Source organism: Sceloporus occidentalis, unplaced genomic scaffold, assembly GCF_023333645.1.
Source record: "Sceloporus occidentalis isolate IW3139 unplaced genomic scaffold, rSceOcc1.0.p SCAF_7, whole genome shotgun sequence".
Taxonomy (NCBI): Eukaryota; Metazoa; Chordata; class Lepidosauria; order Squamata; family Phrynosomatidae; genus Sceloporus; species Sceloporus occidentalis.
Window position 1 is genome coordinate 28751290 of NW_028316987.1, and position 26350 is coordinate 28777639.

Consider the following 26350-nt stretch of genomic DNA (forward strand, 5'->3'; position numbering starts at 1 on the left):
CTTTCTCGGGAGAAGGCCAAGCAGCAGAGGAGCCTTGAGCAGGGTGATCAGATGTCATAACCAGAATGGAGGACAAGGCACCACATAGCATGTGAGCCATTTACTTTTTAAAAAAAGAGTCCAGATTTAAATGCTGCTTTAAAATTTCTTTCCATCTCCCGGGGGGGATGAGGAAGTGTTGGGAGGGAGAGACTGAAAACATTAGGTTTAAGATACATTCCTACTATCTGATGTTTACTATGCCAGTTAGCTAAATTTTTATGAAAGTAAACTAATTTCTGTAGGTTTAAATTTTGATTCTCTCCTTTTACTAACCAAAAAGGAATGTCTTGAATCTATTAGGGTCTGCCTTGCAACTAACATATCCAACTCCTCCTAGAGTGTGTTCTCCAGCGATGCTTGGAGGTGATGAGGGTGTCAAAATGGTGGCGCCCTGTACAGATGGGCGCCACCATTTTGATGCAATGGATGCATTTTTCTTCAGTTTCTTTTATTTCTTTCCAATCTCTTTGCATTCCATTTGTAATATCTTTTTTCTTCTCTTCCTTTTTTAATAAAGAAATCCCTCATCACTGCTTTATGAGTGTCTCAGGCGCGTTATAGACGGGCCTAAGCGGCGCTGTCGTCGCGCCGTGAATATGCATGAGGGGCGGCGCTTCCGGATGCGCCTTGCCTCTCGCGTGTATTCCGTACATCAAGATGGTGGCGCCCTATACAGATGGGCGCGGCCATCTTGACGTAACGGACGCTGTGCATCCGGACGTCCAAACCCGGAAGAGACGTCGCGAGTGCGCGCTTTGGCACTTGCGACGTCTCTTCCGGGTTGCCGGAAGGAGCGCGATTTTCGCGCTCCTTTTTTACAGTGCGGGGGAGTCGTGTGGTTTGGCTGCAGCGGCTTCCCCGTGCTGCAACCGGCAGCGGCCCAAGACCGCCCCTTTTGGGCGGTCTGTAACAGGCCTCATATTGTTTTCATTTGGGAGTCTTCTGTCTTATTTCTTGAAAGGAAAGCTTAATCATAATGTTTTCTTTCACAGATTGAACTAATAAATAAAAATAAAACTTTTATTTGTATACCGCTTTTCCTCCTGATCAACTCATCATTTGTTAGTAGTTTCATGTTCAGTTTGCAGCTAAATTATTTTATACTATCTTCTTCTACCAGTAAGATCAGATTGTGTTTGGAATAAATTTTAGGTAAGATTGACATTTCTTTTATTCTTGACACTAGAAATGCTGAAATCAGAAACATATCAATACAGGAAAAAGAATTATATTGTTGTGAGTGGGATGTATATTATTATTATTATATAAGGTTGTCCAAAACATCTTTTAAATCTCTTTCTTCTTGAAGTTTAAAAAAAGCATTTTGGCAACTTCTCTTGACTTTTTATCATTTTGGACCTCCTATCTGATTGTAGGATGTTTGGACATCCTATCTGATTGTTGATGTAATACAGCATTCCAGTCCCCCATTATTAGCACTCTGTCAGTGTTACACTTACAATTCTCAATTTCTTTATTCAGTTTTTGAATGTTTTTACTTATTTTCAGTTGGAGTATATAATTCTACCATTAGCTAGATGTGATTAGCTAACTTGATTTTTATCCCCATGTAATTCCCATCATTTTAAACTTTTCCTTCCCTGTTAATGTCTCATTAATATATAGCACCACCTCTTTTTTTCTTTTCTCATTCAGGGAGTAGAAGGCTTGTCCGAATTTTGATTTTTTTAGACATAAACCATCTTCTTTCCCAGTCTTTATTTCTTGTAAACATAGTAAGTCACAATTTTTCTTTTCAAAGTAATGAAAGCTTTTATTTCTTTTGTAAATAGAATTTATTCCTTTAACATTCCATGAGTAAATGTATAGTTTTGCAGATAATGTATAAATGTATAATAAGTTTCCCATACCCAATATTAGGTACTTTACTGTTCCTCTGTGACTGAGGGGCTGGACAGATAGGGGAAAGGGGCAGGCAGAGGCTGCCCCTTTATCCCCCACATCATTGCCATGGCAACGGCACGGCAATGGCAATGATGTGTTCCAAAAAGGAACTGCAATATGTGGCTTCTTTCTATGCTGCTGCCAAGGCGCTATTAGCAGTGTGGTGATGTCTCTTGCATGCCATGCCATTTAGAGGCAGTGCATGATGCACGTCATTGGCCCATGTGCTGTCTAAATGTGCACGCACCCAAAATGGCGCCAGGAGAGCGCAGATTGTGCAGATGCTCCGCGTTCCCCAGTCCTAATTTTGGCCCCAGGCTGCTGCAAAGTGGTGGTCTGTACCAGGCCTGAGTCTACTTCTTCTTCTGTACTGTTTTGGTCACTTCTGTCTAGCTTTTCTATGTGCCTACTGATGATCCTTCATCCTGTTCTTCTTTTGTTTCAGAAAAGCCATTCTCATCTTCTTTTGGGTTATGTTTCTGGGGTTTTCTTTGTACGTTTCCTTTTCTCCTTTGTCTTGTCTCTTTTTTAATTTGGTCTGCCTGTCTTTCATGTCAGTTTCTTCATTATTATATTTTTCTTTTCTGTGGTCATTTAGGTGTTTCTTTGAGCTTTCTGTTTCTCCTTCTTTTTCTTTATCTTTTTGTAGAAATTTTAAAAAGTCTTCTGCTTTCATTTTTTAGTTTATTCTATATCTTTTTTGTTAGTAATTAAAAATCACTCCTTCCAGTCGATTCCATGAGAATCTGATGTTATTTTTGTTTAACTGTTGAGTTAATTGTCTGTAGATTCTCCTCTTGAAAATGGTTGCTGGAATGTTTTTGAGGATATCTATTACCGTTCCATCAATCAGAAGTTTTTGTTTTTACCTTTTTGTATAATATCATCTTTAATTCTTGATCTCATTAAACAAATAATTGTATCTCTAGGAAGATTTGGCTCCTAATGAGTTAATGTCTAAGGATTCTTCAGAAACTTCTAGAAGTTTTTTTATTTTTATTTTAAAATTTCCAGAACTTCCAGCCACAGCAAGAAGGTTAACAGACATAAGTAAAGGAGCATCCTTGTGCTGTCTCCGAAAGAGGAGTTCAGAGAGTTATACTGAACTCTCTGCAAAGTTTTTTTTTGGTGGGGAGGGGACAAGATACGGCTCGAAGAACCAAGACAAGAAGAGCAAGCTGGGACAGGAATATCCTATTAAAGGTTTTTTGAGCTGCAGTGCAACCAAACCCCTCTTACTCAGTGTTGCTTGGCTTGGCCAGCAACACAAACTGAAGCTGCAGAGTAATACATTACCAAAACATCAAATACTGTCTACGAAAGAGTGATTTTACTGCTTCATCAAGAAACTTCAATTATTAGCAATGCAGCAACTAAAGGACAGGGGACTACCCTCTGATAGATGAAGACACTCATATTTTTTTTATAATGAAAGAAGACAAAACTTTTAATGAATTCAAAGGCTGCCCAAGAACACACTCATATTCCACTAAAAACCCAGACTACATGTAATTTAAAACACTGAGTGAATACTTACTGTGGGATTATTAAAAGGTAGACAAGGCCAAATAAGGCAGCTAGAATCAGTGACAAGACTACAGCACTGGTGAAATATTCATCCTGAAGTTGGTGATACTGTAAACGAGGGGAGAGAGAACAGGTGTTTTAACAATTGCTTAGTCATATCCATTACACTGCTCAGCTCTGAAATGGGATGTTACTGTTTTTAAAAAAAAAAAAAAATAATAATACAAACAACAGTATATAGTTGTACTCACGAGTTTGCCACTGGCGTGCACTCATTTTATTTCTAAATATTTCCAGAGTCAGAGCAAGATCCGTGAATCTCCCTTTTCTACCCTTGGAGCACATTTGAAAACCCATTTCCTAATGTGAGGCTGGTAAAGAAGGAAAGAAGTTGTACCAACCTTGCAGTCATTCTGAGCACTGAAGCTAACATAATAGGAAAGAGTCCCTTAGCTCTTCCCCAGCTCAAATCGTAACTAGGAAGGAGAGTTGGGCTCTCATTCTTGCAGTTGTTTAGACATCAAAGGTGTGTCAACACCTTTATTCCCATGTATAGGAAAGTATATATGGAATTTGTAGGGAAAACAAAACATTTCAGGACAAATTTTGTATGGTTGCCATGAGTGTCTGCCTATGTGACTCTATTCCCATGCTCTTTCTATATTACTGGTTTAGCAATGAACATGGTTTGGTTAATGTATGAAATAATTGAAATATTGGAGGTTGCACAATCACTATCCTTTCTGACCCTGTCCACTAGCACTGACTTTCTAAAACTTCAGTTTTTCCAGCTAAAGTTGCACACATAGAGTCTCTGCCAGGCACTGTAATACTCCAAAAGGTTTATTTAGAACAAGGTTTTGAAATTTTGTGTAAAGCTGGAGAATAGCAAACTGGATTGGGGGAGGCGCAGTACAAGGTGTTGATTATGACCTTTAAAGCCCCAAATGGTTTGGGTCCAACTTATTGTCAGGACCACCTCCTTCTATACAATTTGCCCCACACACTCAGGTCCTCTGGGAAGAATTTGTTGCAGCCTAGAAAAACTAGGCTGTCTGCAACCACCCAGAGGACCTTTTCAGCAACTGCTCCCAGATTATGGAACAGCCTGCCAGAGGATCTCAGTCACATGACCCTGGTATACAAATAAAAGTTTTATTATTATATTATTATTTTAAACAGCTTTAAGAAAGCTGTTAAGATGGATCTTGTCTGGCAGGCCTTTCCTGAATAGATAACTGGCCACCAGAAATCTGAACCTGATGTGCCCCTGAACTCTGCTACAGTCACTGTTTGATTTGTGTTTATTATGTTTATTTCTTTAATATCTTAAGGTATGTTTTAAACTATCTACTGTTTAATTGTATTTTGGGGGGAGGGTTGTGGGATGAGATTGTATTGTTTTAATGTGTAAGCCGCCCCAGTTGTGTTGCACAGAGAGGTAGGATATAGATAACTTTTATTATTATTATTATTATTATTATTATTATTATTAAACTAGACAAAACCAGAAAAATACATGACAATATAGTAGTAGCAATAATATGAAACTATGGTTCTTTCAAAACAGCCAAATCTCAATTAAATAGTACATAGAAATGATAAGATTAAATTCATTGGCAAAGACTTCCAAAGAATCCAACTTTGTATAAGTCTTGCCTCTACAAAGGAACAAAATTTCAACCATAGTAATCTTTGCACATGGATAGGTGAGTTCTGGCAACTTGTCCAGTGCTACATCTGTTTCACCCTGATTGCACACTAGAATGTGAGTTTGTCAGTTGCATGAAAATTTGAACACATTTTTCACACATCTAAAAATGAATGCATATTTGTACATGTATTTTTTCAAACTTACTCATTATAAATAATTCCCTAATGAGTAAAGATTTTATGTGTACTTTTTGTTCCTCAAAATACTGCCTATTCTTTGAAATATATGCAATTTTATATTTGTGTGTGTGTGTGTGAAGTGCACTACAAACTCTGGAAATGTATGTATTTTGAGAGTAACTGTTTTAAGATTTTAATTTAGGTTTGCAGATAATCTACAGTGCTATATAAATAAAGCATAATAATAATAATAATAATAATAATAATAATAATAATAATAATAGGATTTATTTATATGTCACCCAATCACTGGGAATCCGGGCGGCTTACAACAGAGGGCATAATAGATAGTTCCCTGCCCTCACGCTTACAATCTAAAAAGACACGACACAAAAGGAGAACGGAATGGGGGGTGAGGGAATCAGGTCCAGCATTCTTCTCTTCCTCTGAGGTCTGGACCAAGGCAGATGGACTGAGGGAGGGCTCTTTTTATTAATTGAGGCCGGGCCCAATGGCATTGGGCCTGTCCTTTCACTCCCTCCAAGGCCAGAAAATGGCAGTTGGAAGGAGGGAGGGCTCTTCTTCTTCAGGCCCAATGGCATTGGGCCTGTCCTTTCACTCCCTCTAAGGCCAGAAGATGACAGTTGGAAGGAGGGAGGGGAGGGCTCTTCCTCTTCAGGCCCGATAATAATGAATTTGCTAAGTACTCCCCAAAATGTAAGTTTAATACATTTCTTATATTTCACTATCTCTGTTGAATGCAGAGTACAGGAATAAATGTATGGGAGTAGTACCTGCAGATATGCAGGTCTTAAAGGGAAAAAAAATAGTTTTCCACACTGAGAAATAACAGGAAACTTAAATTTATTCAGACTACATTAAATGCATTAAATTTCCTCACCCTTAATGTGAAAGAAGAAAGTAAGAGACTTTGAAGCATAGGTGTCTCAAAAGATTTAGGAGATTAATGCTCTGGCTGCCAGTTGCATTCTGAGATTTGCAGTTTAGGGAGGAGCATTTAGAATTCTCAGCCAGAGATCTCTTAGGCCTCATTGAACTACAAACCTCAAAATGCAACCGGAGGCAGCCAGAACAGTAAAAGTAGAATAACAGCACTATAAGAGTGTAGTGTGGTAATCTACTTAATCTTGCTCATCCTCGTATCATTGAGGTATACCTTAGTATTATGGTGAATATTCTGAAGAGACTGAAGCCAAGACTTCATTAAAATGTAGGAAAGTTTTTTTTTAAAGCCACATCTTGTCTTTGGTTGATGAAATTATTAAAAGCATCACTTACTTTTTGCTCACGTTCAATCCGTTTATATTTCAGGGTAAAGAAATGTAGGTCTGCCATCTCTGACTCAGTTTGCCTGGCCTCTATCAAACGGCCAATGTATCGGTTCACTCGAGTTCCAGGAGTGTTGTACACAACATTTGTAGAAAAAGAAGAACGATTCCTGAGTTTTTCAGAGGCTGTCCTTAATGCCCTTCTCTGTGGTAAAAATGAAAACATTCTTAATTTCAAAAGAAGGTATATACATTTTACTTAAAACAGTTATAATTTTTCAAAGCACCATCATTGTGGAAACTGAGATGTTCAGTTTCTCATGTATAAGCACTACTTCACATAAATAGCAACTCCTTGTTGTGGAGGACAGTTTGAGAGCATCTGGAAACAGTTTGAGAGCATTTCAATAAAAGTTAAATGTGGAGGGGAGGGAGGAAACAGTGACATCCCTTCAGGTGTCTACTATGGCACTCAAGTCAGAGTGAAGGTTTGTATGATGTCTTGCCAAAAAGAAATGACTAAACATTCAAAAAGGAAAGATATAGTAGGAATAGGAAATTTCCACCACCTCAATATTTGTTAGAAGCCAAACTCTGCCAAGAAAGTAAGGTCCAGCAAATTCCTCACTAGCCTTGCAGACAATAAGCCTTGCAGACAGTGGAAGCAGCAGCAAGGGGATTGGCAATTCTGGATTTGATTCACACCAACAGAGGACTTTTTCATACGGGGAACTATGTGCTTCCAGCCCAAAAATAGTTAAAATGTTGGCATCCTGGAAAAGCAACCAAATTTGCTAATGCTTATCATACACAGAGCACAATGAGGGGTTAAAGGCACATTATTTAGGCAAGAAAGTGGGTCAAAAGCAAATTTGGGTTTCAGAGAGATAAGGACAAATACCATTGCTAGGTTGGAAATAACTTTTTTGCACCTGCTCCAAACTGTCATTTCTACAAATGCGCGCACACACACATGTTCCAGAGAGGGAAGGGAAACAGGGAAGAAAATATTTGCCCCAGAAGCTGTTTCAGACGAAGGCAAGCTGAGGTTTCCCTCTGCAAACTCCCTTAAAACCACACACAAACACTAGAGAGAAAGAGGACAGGGTTGGTCCATAAACCTGCCTGATTTCAGTGAGGGCTGAAACTCCCAGATGCCCTCTTTTTCCAGGACATAACCTCCATTTCTCCCTCCTATACAGGAGGAATTCCAAAACGTCCTCTCTCTTGCTCTCCCTCCAGCTGTTCCCTGCTGCAGGAGACCAGCTGCCCAAGGGAAAGAGCTGTGTGTGTGTGTATCCCTTTAAGAAGAAGGCTGCTTTGAAGGAGTGCCATAGCTTCTGCCGCACAGGGTGATAACACTCCTTTGGTGCTGCAGTGTTTGGACACAGTGCCAGAGGTGTGGCATCATGATGTGCACCGTGTGGACTAGCGTGTGCCAAAATGGTGCCCTAGCGGTGGCATTAGGGCATTGAGTGTGGGGATGCTCAGCCCTGACTCCACCCACAGGCTAGCGCTTTTTACTGGTCTGTCCAGAGCTTAAGTCTCTCCTTGTAAGGCATGGTTTATAGACTTTTCACCATTTTAGTCGCCCTCCTCTGGATGCTCCAGCTTCTCAACATCCTTTGAGATCTTCAGAGGAGTCGCTGCAGCACCTAGACTGTGGAACTCCCCACCCAAGGAAGGCTGGTCCCATTTCTTTTAAGTTTCTGGCCAGCAAAAATAGTGCTATTCTGCATGGCATGCTGTGTTTAAAATGTCTGTTTTGACTGTCTCAAAACTGGGTGTTAGGATTGTTTTTAGACTGCTTTCAGGAATTTTTAAAGAGTATTTTAATACCCCTGGTGAGGCATCCTCATCAGGACCAGTTCAGGACATCATGGCTTCCATGGCAATGATAAGCCTGAATCAAGTAATATCTGGCCCTACACTTTTGATATGTTTTTGCCCTATGTAACCTGGGAAAAGGGAGGGTTGGAACAACCCTGTTGTCATGGACAGATCACTATTTTGCCTTAAATGAGGAGTCATGTCAGGACAAATATGAGCAACTTTCTCCAGGAAAAAATTAGCAAATTCATAGAATCATAGAACTGGAAGAGACCACAAGGGCCATCAAGTCCCACCCCCTGCCATGCAGGAAATCTAAATCAAAGCATCCCCGACAGAAGACCTCTAAGGAAGGACACTCCACTACACTCTGAGGGAGTTTGTTCCACTGTCGAACAGCCCTTACTGTCAGGAAGTTCCTCCTAATGTTGAGGTGGAATCTCTTCTCCTCTAGCTTGCATCCATTGCTCTGCGTCCTAGTCTCTGGAACAGCAGAAAAAAGCTTGCTCCCTCCTCAGTATGACATCCCTTCAAGTATTTAAACAGGACTATCATATCACCCCTTAACCTTCTCTTCTCCAGGCTAAACATCCCCAGCTCCCTAAGTCATTCCTCATAGGACATGGTTTCCAGAGTCTTCACCATTTTGGTCGCCCTCCTTTGGACACACTCCAGTTTCTCAATGTCCTTTTTGAATTGTGGTGTCCAGAACTGGACACAGTATTCCAGGTGGAGCCTGACCAAAGCAGAATAGAGTGGCACTATTACTTCCCTTGATCTAGACCAGGGGTAGGCAACCCTTTTGAGCCGGGGGCCGGGTTGCTGTCCCTCAGACAACTGGGGGGCCGAAGCCAAAAAAATTTTTTAAAAATTAATTAAATAAATAAACCAGGACAAATATAGGACAAAATTTTCAAATGGAGGGCACTTTTTAAATAAAAAATGGCGGACACACGAAAAAATTTGCTGATTTTTTAAAAAAATGTTAAGATAAATGCATGTTTCTGAGGCTTCTATAGACAATTTCCCCACCATGCCCTTCACGCGAGACGCCAAAGGCCCCGGCGGCAATCAGCGGCAGGACCGGGCTGGGGCCGGTCCCAAGGTTGCCTACCCCTGATCTAGACACTATACTTCTATAGAATGCAGCCTGAAATTACATTGGCCTTGTTAGCTGCTATGTGCTGAATAGCACTGGATCCAGGGCAGAGCCATGTGGGACACCACTGGTCACTTCTCTACATGATAAAAAGGAGCCATTGTTGAGCACCCTTTGGGTTCAGCTGGTCAATCAATTACAATTCCATGTAACAGTTACTTTGTCTAGCCCACATTTCACTAGCTTGTTTGCAAGAATGATATGGAGAAACCTGTCAAAAGCCTTACTGAAATCAAAATATACTATATCCACAGCATTCCGTTCATCTAACAAGCTGGTAATTTTATTTTTAAAAAATAGGTTTGTCTGGCATGACTTGTTTCTCTGAAACCTGTCTTGACTTTTTGTGATTATGGAATTGCCTTCTAGATGTTCACAGACTCTCTGTTTAATGAACTACTCTAGAATCTTTCCTGGTATTGATGTCAGACCAACTGGACAATAATTGTTGGGCTCCTCTTTTTCCCCCTTTTTGAAGATGGGGACAATGTTTGCCCTCCTCCAGTCTACTGGCACTTCTCCAGTTCTCCAGAAATTCTCAAAGATTATTGCCAATGGTTCTGAGATTACATTTGCCAGTTCTTTTAATACCCTTGGATGTAGTTTGTCTGGTCCTGGAGATTTATATCCGTTTAGATTAACCAGATATTCCTGTACTATCTCTTTGCTTATTCTGTGCTGAAATTCCCCTCTGCTCCATTATCCTCAGGTTGAGCACCCTTTTCCTTTTCTGAGGCAAAGAAGCTTTTGAGTAGTTCTGCCTTTTGTCTGTCCCCTGTTAGTAGCCTTTTGCCATCTTCTCCATGCGGTGGCCATAACATTTCTTTTTTTTTCCTTCTGCTGTGGACATATAAAAAACAAAACAAAACCTTTTTATTCTCCTTAACCTACCTTGTAAGCCTGAGTTGATTCTGTGCTTTAGCTTTTCTGACTTTACCCTACACAGGCTAGCTATTCAATTGAATTCCTTTTTTATGATTTCCCCTTTTTTTCCATTTCTTATACATCCTCTGTTTAAAAGTTAGCTCAGTTGAAAGTTCCTTAGTCATCCATCCAGGTTTCTTGAGATATCTCCCATTTTTGTTCCTCATTGGAACTGTTTGAAATTGTGTCTTCAGTATCTCCCTTTTGAGAAAGTCCCATCCGTCTTGAACTCCCTTCTCTTTTAGTATTCTTGACCATTTCTCTAAGTTTACTAAAATCAGCTTTCCTAAAGTCTAGAATGCATGTCTGACTATGCCTGGCTTCTCCTTTCCACTGTATAACAAACTCCAGGAGAACATGGTCACTTCCACCTAAGCATCCCACCACTTGCACTCCATTAACCAAGTCATCCCTGTTGGTTAGGAACAGATTCAAAATAGCTGATCCCCTTGTTGCCTCTTCCACCTTTTGGACAATGAAACTGTCTCCAAGGCAAGTGAGGAATTTGCTAGACCTTGAGGATTTAGCTGAGTTTGACTTCCAGCAAATATCAGGATAGTTGAAGTCACCCATCACTACTACATCTCTCCTTTCTGAATGTGTGGTCATCTGTTCTAGAAAGGCATCCTCCAATTCCTCCATCTGACTTGGGGGACTGTAGTAGACTCCCACAATAACATCCCTGTTGTTTCCCTCCCCTTTAATTTTTATCCAGATGCTCTCCACCTGGCTACCTGGACTGATGTCCTGGATCATAGAATCATAGAGTTGGAAGATACCACAAGGGCCATCCAGTCCAACCCCCTGCCATGCAAGAAATCCAAATCAAAGCATCCCCGGCAGATGGCCATCCAGCCTCTGCTTAAAGACCTCCAAAGGAGGAGACTTCACTACACTCCAAGTTGAACAGCCCTTACTGTAAGGAAGTTCCTCCTAATGTTGAGGTGGAATCTCTTTTCCTGCAGCTTGGATCCATTCTTCCTGGTCCTGTTCTCTGGAGCAGCAGAAAACAAGCTTGTTCCTTCCTCAATGTGACACCCCTTAAAATATTTAAACAGGGCTATCATATCACCTCTTAATCTTCTTTTCTCCAGGCTAAACATCCCCAGCTCTCTAAGTCGTTCCTCATAGGGCATGTTTTCCAGACCTTTCACCATTTTGGTCACCCTCCTTTGGACACACTCCAGTTTCTCAGCATCCTTTTTGAATTGTGGTGATCAGAACTGGACACAATATTCCAGTTGGGGCCTGAGCAGAGCAGAATAGAGTGGCACTATTACTTCTCTTGATCTAGACACTATACTTTTATTGATGCAGCCTAAAATTGCATTGGCCTTTTTAGGTGCTGCATCGCACTGTTCACTCATGTTCAATTTATGGTCTACTTGAACTCCAAGATCCCTTTCACATGTAGTCTCATTCAGCCAGGTGTCCCCCATCCTATATCTGTGCATTTTATTTTTCTGCCCTAAGTGCAGTATCTTACATTTCTCCGTGTTGAATTTCATTTTGTTAGCTTTGGCCCAGCTTTCAAGTCTATTCAGGTCATTTTGAATTTTGATCCTGTCCTCTGGAGTATTAGTTATTCCTCCTAATTTGGTGTCATCTGCAAATTTGATAAGTATGCTCCCAATTCTGTCATCCAGGTCATTGATAACGTGTTTTTTTTTTAAAGATCTTTTTCTTCCCTGCTGTAAATGTCCCTGACATATACCTCCTCCTTTCCTGTTTGGCCTGTTTCTCTTGAAAAGGTTATACCCCTCTATTTCTACATTCCAATCATGAGACTCATCCCACCAAGTTTCAGTGATGCATATTATATCATATATGCTTTGTTGTGCTAGGAGTTGAAGTTCATCTTGCTTATTCATCTCAGTTCTTTTCTGAGGGCTTCTCCTCAGCAGTTTGAGGTCTAGGGTGTAATAGGCTTTTAACTACCAGGAACACTGCCCTGGAATATACTGAGCTGGATGCCACTGAAAGGCAACAAAGAATCATCATGAATAAATGATTTTTTGCTGCTCTTACTCCTGCAAAGTAGGTTCTAAAATGGGACTTAACCCATGCTCAGTCAGATTCATCCTCCGTCTTTCTCCAGTGTCACTCTAGTAATCTACTCAAGCACATCATTTCCCCGAGCTCCTCAGAAAACCAAAGAGCCTATGCTTTGCACCCTTGGCAACAACTGTATCAATTATTCGTGTCATTATTCTAGCAGCTGGAAAATCCCCCAGAGCATTCAAGAATCTTTCTGGATCCATTAATATCTGGGAGTGGACCATTTTAATGGCCCCACCACCCCTGCAAAGGTTAAGAGTCTCAGCAAATATAAAACCTATAGGTAGTGATGTGTCCAGGACAACAGGATTGTTTCAAACCTTCCTTTTCCCAGATTATACTCATCCTGAAAAGCAAAAACAAAAAACAAAAAACAACAACAAAAAAAACATATCAAAAGTGTGGCCTGCTACATGTGTAGGGCCAGATATTAATTGAGACAGGCTTATTGTTGCTATGGAAGCCATGAAGTCCTGAGCTGGTCCTGATGAGGATGTCTCACCAGGGGTGTTAAAAATCCTTTAGCACAGTAAATTTGGGGAAGATTAATACCACTTCTGAGACCACCTCCTGTAGTTTAGGCAGAAAGACAGTTGGGCAGCAAGGTGGACAGTACACTAACAGAATCCCCATCCTGTCTTTTTGTCCTAATGCCAGGTGTATACACACAAATGTTGGAGTTGTTGGATAAGGAATCTCAACAGGAGAATTGATCTAGGACAGATCACTGAGACTTAACTTGCATGCCCATCAGATGTTGTCTGCTGCAGGGCCCAGAAACCTGATAGGCATTACTGGGTCAATTGACACCCCCCTGCCCCCCACTTTTCAGTTAACCAGGTTGTTTAGGATCAAATCCTGGATCATACAACTCTTCCCAATCACTAACCTGGTGTAAAGCAGCAGCACTTTGCTGTCCAATTGGGTTCTAGTAGAATAGCCAGGAAACTGTTGGCTGCATGGTGAACCAAAAGGAGGAACAGCCTGAAGATGTTTCTCCTCCCTTCTCTTCCATTGTCTTGTTCTACCTATGCCTCCAGACCTATCCCTGCCCATTATGACCGAAAATTCAGCAGTCCTTATATATTTGGAACATATTTGGCCACTAACAAAACAAACAAAATGTTATAAACAAACAGGCCAGTTTAGCCTAAAACACTCCCAATACTTAGCCAAAGTCCCTCAATTCAGCAATTAGTTCTTTATTCTAATTGGGATTTTCCAACAAGATCCAGCCCCTGCCTTGCTTCTTAACATCCTGCTTGTTATTGCTAGCTGAATGTCACAGCGCTTTAGTGACGATATTCTGAATGCCTTGGAACCAAATGGTTGAATACCTAGTTTCTTACAACCAGCTCCAAAATGTTTTTCTTCTTCTTTCAAACATGACCCAAGGAACATCTGACCAGTTTCCTTTTCCTTGTTACTCTTATGCCAGTAAGAAGTCAAGGGCCTAGTTTTTATTGATAACTATACCATTCATTTTTAATGATATATGTAATATCCTTAGTTAAACATATGTTACCTTGTCATCATCTTCGCAAGTCATGACATTGGAGAAAGGGATTTCAGCTTTGAACATTTTCCGACAATGCATGAGTTGGACCAGTAGGTAACAGACAGTCTTGAACTTCATTCTTTTGGCAGGCTTTATATCTGACAAGATAAGCCCTGGAAAAATCTGTAAAGATGTTAACATAAAGAAGTTTAAAAAAAGAACAATAAATAGATATAAAAACCGCTGTACTAAATATATTTCACAATAAAAGTGGGATAGGCTGAGTCTACATAAAAGCAAATGATAGTGGCATATACCATATTTTTAGAGGTGTAATGTTTCTTTAACATTGCATAATGTTTCTTTTCAAAAAGATAGCAAATTCCTTTCACCTATCACAAAGGACCATTTGATATATGTATGGATTTTCATATTTTATCTGCACAGGTAATACAGGCAAAGTAGAGTGGGAAGAGAAATAATAACTGGCTCAAGGTCTTACATTTATCTTGATAGATTACTGGGGATGTGAACTCAGTATAAATCAGTGATGGTCTCAAGAACACAAGGAGTCAGGGGTTTTGTGCAAAGAAGAAAAAAGGGAGAGTTATTCTTCTCTGTCATCAACAATTTTTTCAAGAAAAAACAAATTTAACAGTTAAATACAATGATCCCAGCTTGTCTTCTTTACTCTATCTTCCTCAGAAACTATACCAAGCTACCCCTCCCTCCCCTCCCTCATCTAACATTTTCTAACAAAGTTTTAGCTTTGAAAATTTGAATTCAGTCATTACAAAAACAACACACCACACAACACAACAAGATAGCTTTGTATGTGACTGGAATATGAAAATTAACATACTCATGCACTCCTGCAGTTTTATTGCAATGATGCCATAAAACTATAAACTTTTGGGGGAAAAACTTCATTTGCAAGTAAATCATGTGAAAATTGTCACACCTAGGTGCTCATGTAGCAAATTTCTCAGCTTGTACATAAAACAATTAAAGGGGTGAGGAAATGCACAATTTGTATGTTTAGTAAACCATGGACTATACAGACTGGACAAAAGAGCTGGTGTCGGGGTGGAGTGGGAGTGCACACTTCATGCCCTGACTCCACCCCATCATCATACTGCCCACCTGACCAGTTGATGGGCAGTGTGGGACTGGTCCTGTGGTGCAGCATTTACACATGCTGTGCCAAGGAAATGAGGGAAAATTGCTGTCGCTGCGGCAAGGGTGGTGTTTTGCCAACTCAGAAAGGAGCAGCATTTTGCAGCTTCTTTTTGAGCTGGCAAACCACCAGATCAGGGTTGCAACATGCGGTTTCTGCAGCCCCGATCCAGTGCTGAAAGGGATGGTGGCAAGCTGCTCCAAAGGGGCCATCTGTTCAGCCATGATGAATGACTGTCACATCACTAATGATGCCTTTTATGGACTGGCAATATCACTTGTTGTCCTGGAGCATTGATAGCAAAGTGTGACATACGAAAGCATTCCACCTTGTACCAGTTCACCTGGATGACTACTGTCCATTGGGTTTTATTTTTAAAAATCTTTTGTTTTAAAAAAAACCATAAAAGGATTAAGATTAAATCCAAACAACAAGATCAACCCAAGAACAGTCTGTAAACAGATTACAAGGTTCAAACAAATGTATCTTTCCTCTAATACATCCCCCAAAGGTGTACATGGTTTCCTGGTAACAGATTTAAATATGAAGTGGCATTTACAAAATTAAAAAAGGAAAATAATTTTTCTTTAAATGATATATCACACCCATTGGGGGATTCCATTCTGTCAGAAAGTTTTTCCATTAAAAGGGAGTCCCATATTCTTCACCAACAACCCCCCCACCCAGATTTTATTGGCCAGCTTTCCACTTTTGAACAATCTCTATTCTTGTGACAGCAATAAAAATTATATTAAATGCTTATGTCTAAGGTTTTTGTTATGATCAATGAAAATGGACAAAAGTACTAAAACAGGGCACAAATAAATTTTTGATTGGTAATCTGAGAGAACACCTGTTCCCAAAAGTTAAAAATTTGAGTACAATAAAACCACATCTGGGGGTACTTTCCTGTATCTGAACAACCTCTTCAATAAAAAGGAGAGGAATTTTTACTAATATAAGTCACATGAATAGAGGTCATATACCATTGATGGATGAGTTTTAAGGAATATTCTTTAATGAGAGCTGGCCTACAATTAAATGGGGGGGGGGGGGCGTGATTCCAAATGTGCTGCCACGCAGAATCTGGTATTGAGATGATAAATTCCCATTCCCAGTTCCGTTTAATTGCTAACCCATTACCCTGAAGGTATTAATTGGCATACTGATAAGAGTTGCCAGTATTGTTGACATTCATATGGGGTATTTAAGCAAAGCAGTTTGGGATTATTAAAATTTATTCTAATACCTGCATACTTATCAAATTTATTTAACAAAAGTTTAAGACAAGGGAGGGAGCACTCTAGGCATGATAAGAAAATAAGCATTTCATCTTCATAAAGAGTCATTTTATATTCAAGGTTTTTACAAAGTATCTCTCTTATACTTTGGTTTTGTCTAATATAATTGGTCAGGGGTTCAATAGCAATAGCAAATAATAGGGGCAAAAGGACACCTTTTTAGTTTCCCCTATAAAGATGAACAAGGGAAGAAAAACTTCTATTAATTTGAATTACTGATTGGGAATCACTATACAAATTATAAATAAATGCTACACATTTATCTCCAATTTTTTAAATAAACAAAATAGCTAAAGCCATTCAATATAATCAAATGCCTTAAGAGTGTATAAAGAAAGAAAAGCCAAAGGAGTGTGACCATTGTTAGAGATATTATTATATTTAACACTTTCTTTATGCCATCTGAAAGTCTTTTTTTTTTTTTAGCATAAACCCAATTTAGTCCAGATGGATATACTGCACTATAAAGGAATTTAGTCTCATAGCTAAAATTGAGGTCATTAATTTCAAGTCCTTGTTAATAGGGGCTATAGGTCAAAAATCTCATGTTTGGGGTCTATTACTCTCTGGTTTTGGAACTGGAACAATTATAGAAAACAAAACGTACCAAATGTAATTGGGTTAAAGAAAAGTTTCCCTGAAGGTTTAGAAACCTGCCTTCAATATCTTGTCTAGAATTCTTCAATGTAAAGAAAGATGCTTTATTAAAGATTATGGCTAACCCATGTGATTTGCTATTACCTCCTATATTATGCTGATCTCTAAACTGGGGAGCATTCAAAACAAGCTTGGTAACTCTACTGTGTGTGTCCTGTAAAAATAGAATACTAGGTTTAAGACTATTCAATTGCTGTAGAATTTTATGTCTCTTAATTACATACCCAAGATCATTCACATTTAAGGGAGACAACTCTTAATCCATACATGTTTATAGAAGACAGTTCACATTGTGATGAAATAGAAGATAATGGTATATTTTTACAAAGTGGTTCCTGGCCATCTGTTCATCAGTTATCAAGGTCAATCAGATCAGCAGTACAATCAGTATCTGTCTGAATACATCCATTTATAACTGATTTTGCAAATGATTTTATTTTAAGCTGTTCTTCTGGATTCCATGGATCCCCCATATTTACTGGTTCAGTTAATGTTGCAATTGATTTTCTGTTAGAAATTAGATTTATCTCCACTTCTACTTCTTCCCTCCTGTTAACTTTCTTTAATGGAGAAATGCTGGGTTGATGGTTACTTTTTTGCAGATCTAAACTTGTAAATATCAGATCAGTTGAATTTGATATAACTTGGTCTAATCTGTCTTGTTTTCTTCTCTGTATGTTCTGTACAGAGTTGTTTAGCATTTGTTGGGTTCCTCGAATGATTGTCTATTAACAAATTCCTCCAATTGAGATATCTTTTTTTTTGTGTTTTAGTTTCACTTTTATTCTCTGTAGTCTTAAGCCCAATATTATTTAATAAGTTGGTAATTGGTGGAAAGCTTTCCTTTTCTAGCAATAGAGTCTTAATAGATAAGTTTTTCAATAAATTGGAAAGGTGCCAAGAGCATTCAAATAGAGACTTTTCCTCATCATAAGATGCAGGATGAACGGGTTAATAAAACTGAGTAGTAATCTTGAGATCTTTCCCCCCTCTTAGTCATAATATTGTAGATAAGAAACATGTAGTAGCACTGTTTCTTTTGGTTTTCAAATAATATACAAAGGAAAACCAAGAAAAAATTCCTGCAGACACTAGAGCATCTTTATTGCAACCAATTAGCCGTGAGTTGATATAACTTCCACCATTCAGTTGTTTGTAAGGTCAAATACCATGGTGTCTGACATGGTAATTCTAAAATAATGCAACAGAAGGAATGATATCTTACAAGTCTTGAAGCTCTAACGATCCAACAAGGCTGTAGCAGTATGCTTTTCCAAGGTTAAGATATGTCATGGACTGCCCTGGGTCAGATGTAGAGGAACAGTCAGAGGACTCAGACTCTGAAGACATCAAAGAGACATCAAAGAGGCTGAGATAGTAGCAGATCTAGGGCTGCCTGGATCACCAGTCCCAGAGCAGGCTCAGGGAAAGGGCCCGCCACTCTGCCTGCTGAAAGCTCTTTATTAACCTTGTCAATGGGGCCTGTTGCGGGCGGACTTGAGGTTGCGGGCATCAGAGGCCAGTCTGGGTCCTGTTGCTGGGATCCTAAAACCCTGGGTAAAACCTTGAGCAAGGGTAGTAGCAGCCTGCCTGTTGGGGTATCGTTCTAGCAGAGGGAGAAGGGCCTGAGGGCGGATAGGAGTGGTGGCGAGGCCGAAACAGGATGAGGCAGGCTGAGCCGACTCACTGGGGACCCCCCACCTTTCCAGAGTCGGAGCTGGGGGATCCCTTCTTTCCAAAAGCTGCCTGGGTGGGGCGTCCCGAATGAAAGGGCTGCTGGGATCCGGAAAGGTGAGAGCAAGCAATTTTGGCATGAGGGCCGAGGCATAGCTCACAGCAATGGTCAAACTTGCACTGGGGGCGGACACATTTTCCCGAATTGAATTCCCAGCACAACAGCCTCTTGGAGTCCCTTTTCCCCTGCCACTTGGCCGAGGACCTGGCCTTGGCATGAGGACCCACCTCGAGTAGCTAGATGTCACTCTCGATGAGGTCCCACTTATTGAACCCACTCTGGGAAGCCTGCTGGTGGAAAGCTGTGTCATAGGCAATGGCAGCAGCATCTCTGCCAATGGATCGGGCCCTGAGAACGTTTAACATGTGACTGGTGAGGTGCCAGCCCCTTCTGGGATAGGCCATGGAGACCACAGCCATGAACATCCCATAGCCCTCCACCCAGTTGAGGAAGGTGCGCTCCACCGGGGGAAGCTTGGGGCCCTTCTTGTCCTTCTTTTTGTAATGTTTTGCATGGAATATGGATCCATGAAGCAGTCAGTTGAGGAGTGACAGGTGACAGGTGAACCACACAATGGTGTCTATCCATGTGAAGCCCTATTTCTGGTCTCTCCTGGTGGGAAAGCTGGACATCAGTTCCTTGACATCAGTCTGGATCCAGTCCCATGACAATGCCAACCTTATGTGCAGCTGTACTCAATAAAAATTGTGACCTTTTCTTCTTCCATTCATTGCTTTTTACATGTTTTATGGGTTTCATCAGAGACTAGTTCCCTTTGAATCTGCAAGTGTGCAACTTACCAGAGGGTGAATTTATGATCTGAGGAGGCACAGGTGAAGCAATGGCTACATGCCAATCATGGCACCAGGAGAGCTTCTCTTCCCAGAGGCCTGTACACCTTTTCTCTGGGAAATGGCAAGAACTGCCAGTAAATAGATTCAAAGCTATTGGTTGGTAGGCAGGAAGTGATCATTTAGATCAGGTGGTGGGATATGGAAACCTATGTTCCAGCCTTTGCACCTCAGTCTGTTCCTCAATGTCATCCCACCCACTCTTTCTGTGATTTTGGCAGTTTGCCTTCAAATGTTTTGTTTGCACAACTTTAGGGCAGTTTGCTTGGGATTTGGATCCAAGGAGTAGGAAGTTGAGGAATTGGCAAGCTCAAAACAACATTGCAATGGTGTTCTTGCAAGACTTTGAGGGCTGGACAGCAGGAGTCACTTCAAGTTTTAGAGGGCAATTATTTTTGCCACACTCCTGTGTGAGAGGGGAACAATGCAGCGTATTTACCCATGTAAGAGCCCCATTCCTGTAATACCTGATCTTGCTTGTCCAGGCATTGGTTCATCAACCATCAGGTAGGTTGTCTGATACCTGGACCTGTTCCCCAGCTCTAGCCCATAAAAGTTGTGGCTTTATTTTCTCCATTTGTGTGTCTTGGGATGTCTTATGGTTTTCAGCAAGTGAGTGGTCTCCCTCAATGGGACTGCAATTGCAGTTTCAGTGCACCTGCTGTCATGAGGTTCTGAATAAACATTAATCAATGCTGGCCTTTATCCTCAAAAGTCAACACTCACTATCATGTCTCTGGTTTGTTTAGAGTTTATTCAATCTTGCCCAGGTATGAGCTTTAAAAATGCCCTTGACATTTCACTACAAACAGATTTTTCTGCACAGAAAATTCACACAGAAAGGCACACAACAAACAAACAAATAAAAATGGCTTCCTGTGCAAAATAATACTTCACAACATTTGGGGGTGTTTGAATAACAGGAGCAAATTGAACAAAATTCTCTCTGGTCTTTTAATCTTCCTGATGGGGCTTCCCAATTAATAATAATAATAATAATAATAATAATAATAAATTTTATTTATATCTCCTGCTTTTCCCTTCGGATCGAAGCGGGATTACAGCAGTAAAAACATCATAAAATACACAGATAATACAAAATACATCAATCAGAAATAAAAAGGGAAGAGTTGTTACAGTATTGCTCACAGTCATAAAAATCGAGTCATTGTATTCAAATGTTCAAAATCACATTAGAAGAGATCTGTTGGATAGGCCCGCCAGAAGAGATCTGTCTTCAATGCCCTCTTGAAGGCTTCCAAAGAAGGTATAAGATGGATCTCTTCTGGTAGGTTGTTCCAAAGTCTAGGGGCCATCGCAGAAAACGTTTTACAAGAGGTGGTTTTCAACCTGGTTTTGGGGTGTTCTAATATTTTTGTGCCATATGTCCTGAGAGTGTGGGGCGGATTATGTAGGGAGAGGCGCTCCCTTAAGTAACTCGGGCGCAGGCCACATAGGGTTTTATAGGTAATAACCGACACTTTGTATTGCGCCCGGAAGCTAATCGGCAGCCAAAGTAGAGATTTCAACACCGGTGTAATATGATCTGATCTTGGTGTCCTGGTGATCAGTCTGGCTGCAGCACTCCGAATCAGTTGGAGCTTCTGAATTTGGTACAAAGGTAGCCCCATGTAGAGCGCATTACAGAAATCTAAATGAGAAGTTACCAGTGCGTGTACTACTGTTTCAAGATCCCCCTGAGCCAGGTACAGACGCAGTTGGTGTATCAGCCGAAGTTGGCACCATGCACTCCTGGCTATCGCCTCCACCTGAGTTGTCAACTGTACAGACGAGTCCAGGAGTACTCCCAAACTGTGAACTTCATTCTTCAGGGGAAGTGTGACCCCATCAAGGAAGGTTGGGAAATACACCTATCACAAGCACCTCCGTTTTCTCTGGATTCAGCTTGAGTTTCTTTCCCCTCATCCAGCCCATTACTGACTCAAGGCAGGCATTCAGAGGAGAGATGCCATCCTTAGTCAGTGCAGCAGTCAGAGACATAGAGAAGTGAATTTGGGTGTCATCAGCATATTGATAACACTGTGCCCCATGTCTCCGGATGATCTCTCCCAGCTGCTTCATGTAAATGTTAAAAAGCATGGGGGACAGAATGGCACCCTGAAGGACGCCAGATGTCAGTTCTCTTTTATGAGAACAACTGTCCCTCAGCATCACCATCTGGAATCTGTTTGAGAGGTAGGAATGGAACCACTGGAGCGCAGTGCCCCCAATACCATGGTCAGTGGTATTGAATGCTGCTGAGATATCCAAAAGCACCAACAGGGTCACACTTCCCCTGTCGATGCCCAAATGGAGATAATCAACTAGGGCAACCATGACAGTCTCAACTCCGTATCCCGCCCTAAAGCCAGTTTGAAATGGGTCCAGATAATCAGCTTCATCCAAGACAGCCTGGAGTTGGAAGGCGACTGCCCTCTTGATCACCTTGCCCAAAAATGGTAATAAAGAGACTGGCCTATAGTTATTCCTTATCAGGGGGTCTAGAGAGGGTTTCTTTAAGAGTGGCTTAACCACTGCATGTTTAAATGTTGATGGAAATTTCCCCTCTCTAAGGGATGCATTTATTATCATCTGAAGCAATGATGTTACAGCATCCCCTCCAATTGTCAAGAAACCAGTCTTTTTTTAACCAGTAAATACATAATTATAAATATGTTTTTACATTTCTAGTTTCTCAGTATCTAATGGCTTTTACTGTTCATATTCTAACAGTAGTCTGACACATTAGTTTGGGGTGGAAGGCATGCATTATTACTTCATGTTAGGTAAAATAATGTAAAACTGCTTTTAGGACTTGAGGTGCCTAATCTCATGGCTTTTATATTATACATGCTGGCTAGGCTCCATCTTAATATTAGCATCCACCAAAATAACTGCTGGTAAAAAAAATATCAGAATGAGGACTAAGTGCCTACTTCATCCAAGCCTTTCTTGAAATTACTTATAGACCTACCAAGATTAATAATGATGTGCTCCCTCTCTGGAGTCTGGATGCTAACAGGCATCAAATAAAAGATTTAAACGTTGTGAATATTTTAGAATCTGTCCTCATTTGGAAGTGTAAATGGTATAGGAAAAGCTCTTGCTTTCATATATTACAGTACATGCTGTCAGACTAGATTATGAGAAAGTGGGGTGTATTATTTAAATTCAAAACGAGAACATTTTACCTGTGAAATGAAACATATTGCTAATACTCTGTTGCTGCAAATATTGATTTTCATTCTTCTTAGTGTCTTGCTGAAGCCAATTCACACTAATGTCAAAAAGAATAAGGCACAGAGAATAAAGAAATGTGGCCACATTTCAGCATTCAGTGTCTCAGGGGGAAGTAATGCAATATTAATCTAGCAAATAATGTGAATGTGAAAACGATGGCTCTTGCATCTTGTAAAAGAGAAATGAAGAATGATTTAGGCTTCTCCTGTTGTCCCATTTCCTATGTTCCTTGTGTTTTTCCAACTTTCTTTCCCCTTACATTAAGTTTCCCAGAGTGAGTGTGGTAGGGTTGAACGATGAGAAAAATGATATTACCTAGAAAAGTTGCAGAGGAATGATAAAAGCATGCAAGTACACAATGGCCATGGAAATCCTCATTACACTGATATGTGCTAGCAAGTAACATAATGACTGATCTGCAGGCCCAGTGGAAGAGCCAGCCAATGTACAAGAAAAAACCATGAAACATTTTTTCCTTGCCAGCTTTGCAGCTTCATAGTAAAGATCTAATGCTGTTGGGCAACTAGTACAGTAACATCCGTCACTTCAACAAAGCAGACACTGACACGATAATGGAGAGGTTTATATTAACTTTTATGCTGTGAGAGTGCAAGCTATGTGTATATTCTCCACCACAGCCTGGATTCAGAGAATGCATATGATAAATATATCAATAAAGTATCTGGGAGTTAGGTGAACTGTCTTCATGTAAAGAACTTTTTCCACATAAATTAAAAATTAGCATGTCAGGGTGAAGACTGGCCTACAGTTCTCTCCCTAATATAAAGATTTCACTTGTGTACAGAAAGATCAGTCCATTTTGGCACCTGTCATTTTAAATGCATGCATTCATATAAAAGCTTTCATAGAATCATAGTGTTGGAAGAGATCGCAAGGGCCATCCTGTCCAACTACCTACCATGCAGGAAATCTAAATCAAAGCATCCCCAACAGATGGCCATCCAGCCTCTGTTTAAAGACCTCTAAGGAAGAAGACTCCACTACACTCCGAGGGAACCCTGTCAAAAGCCTTACTAAAATCAACATATACTTTTATGAGTTTTTTTTAGCCTTCACTGCCGGAGTACTACTTCCTCAGAAAATTACAAATCCCGAGAGTCTGTAGGATGGAGCCATGACAGTTCGAGTGTTGTCAAACGGCACTGGAGACCATGTCTGTATGGGCTTGAATACTCTAGGAGCAGCCTGGAATACTCTGGCCCAAAGTCCCACTGTTACCTGGGCACTCCAGTGAGAACCTGGGCAGCTGCTTACATGCACATCCAGCTGTGCTGCTCACTATCAGTAGCATTAGTCACTCCCTCTGAGGCTGAAAACAAGGTGGTCAGTATTGGTCACATTGCTGGGCACCATGTTCTGACCTCAGAGAGTGACCTGTGCAAGCAGTGGCAGTAGTGGGCAGCACAGCAGTATACATTTTTCTGGAGGGCTCTGTATTTTCTGGGAAGATCTGAAGCAAAAGGGGAGTTTTTTAAAAGTTTGTTTAAGGGTGGATACAGCGCTGAAGTGGTTATCAGGAGAGTTCATTGGGCCATGTGTCATCCTGACTGACATATTAGGAGGAGAATATTAATGGATGTGAGAAGAATTAAGCATCCACTTCCTATCTGCTTATTCTTCCTTATTAATTGTGCATTCCCTGCATCAATATTTGCTCCTTCAATATGACTTTGTGAACACACATTTGCTAAGTTATGTCCTAGTAGTCCACCCCACCCCCGCTCATACAATGGTTTCATATAAAAAAGAATTGCAGACAGACCATATTATGTCACCACACAGTATCTGTGTCCACTGTGGAAGACTGTCTTCTGTAGCAACTCGCTATGAATCTGAGGCTCTGGGCAAGCAATAAATCTGATCTCATTGCACAGCAGATAACTTTGTGAATGGCTCAGTGTTAAGGAAGATAAGTTAACTTGTGTATATCCCACCTTTTCCTACCTTCAACGCAGAATTTATATTCACATGTATATCAAATTCTTTCTCTCAGTCTCAAAGGTGCTGAAAATCCCATTACAAACATAGAAACAATCCTTCAAAGATTTATGACATAATTACAAATCCAAAAGCAAGGATAATATTAAAATAAATCTGAAGTGAATCAGAATTTGGTTGACATGGATACTGCATTTTTTTATACCAAGAACAACTCTAAAACTAACACTATGCATTCCTTACATAAGAATAAATGGAGATGCATAAGAGTACTTCCTTTGGGATCTCTTTTCCAAATCTAAAAGGTTCACTCTGGATTGCTTATAGAAACATAAATGGAGATACATTAGTGTACTTCCTTTGGGATCTCTTTCCAGAGTCTTGGAGGAATTTGTCTAAAGCCCATCTGCATGGGTAAAATAAAAAGTTCTCCCACCATCCTCTTGGCAAGGAGTCTGGGTGGTGCATGGCCCAAATCCTAGTTCTGGTATGAACAATCTGGATGAACAGCCCATTCAGGGGGATTAGGCATCCTCCTTTTCCAGCATGTGGCCTACATTTTATTTATTTATTTATTATTTTAATCAACTTCAAATACAGCGTAATTCATTTGATTTTCCAGGTTTCCATAGTAATGCTGGTAGTACACTGGGAAAGAAAAACAAACTCTGTTTAAGTCCGTAAAGAAATTTGAACTAAATCAGTATTTCCCAATCTATAATCTTTTCTCCCTTAATTTTGCTGTCTTTTCCCATTTTTCATCATATTGTTGAGATATTCTATAACGGTCATACATAGATAACGTATCTAAAATAGCTAAATCGTTTAATTTTAGGATCCATTCATCTTCTGTAGGTATTATGGTAGACTTCCAATATTTTGCAAAACACAATCGGGTGGCAGTGTTCAGAAATTTGTCAGAAATTATATCTGTTATGTTCAATAAAAAAAGTTCAGGTCTTAACGGTATCTTCTTATAAAGTGTGAATGTAATATTCCTATGTATTGATTTCCATTTTTTTTTCTTTACTGCATTGCCACCACCTGTGATATAAGGATCCCACTTTTCCTTTACATTTCCAACAGTTCTTATTCCCATGTTTACCTATTTTGGCCAACCTGGTTGGGTTCATATACCATCTGAAGAAAAGTTTGTAATAATTCTCTTTTAGCTTACTACATTTTGTAAAGTGTAAATTTCTCTTCCAAACCTCTCAAGAGGTATTTCCCTCCCTATATTTTATGCCTATTTAATCATGTTCATTTTAACCATTTCCTCAATTAACTCCAAATCTTACAAAAATTTGTAAATTTTCTTAATTAATTGTCTTCTGTCTCCCTTAATTATTCTGTCAAAGTCCATAG

The 26350-nt window shown here is 40.1% G+C and overlaps 1 protein-coding gene across 2 annotated transcripts in view; it reads right to left on the reverse strand.

The window, feature by feature from the left end:
* The window catches only part of ADCY1 (adenylate cyclase 1), a 406316-nt gene that overhangs the window by 104409 nt on the left and 275557 nt on the right, over positions 1–26350 (reverse strand). For both annotated transcript variants that reach the window (XM_089532497.1, XM_089532496.1), the window contains 3 exons: positions 14093–14248; positions 6607–6801; positions 3485–3582 (listed from right to left, as the gene is read on the reverse strand). In XM_089532497.1, the coding sequence (XP_089388623.1) occupies positions 3485–3582; positions 6607–6801; positions 14093–14248 (449 nt within the window). The remainder of the gene's footprint in view (positions 1–3484; positions 3583–6606; positions 6802–14092; positions 14249–26350) is intronic.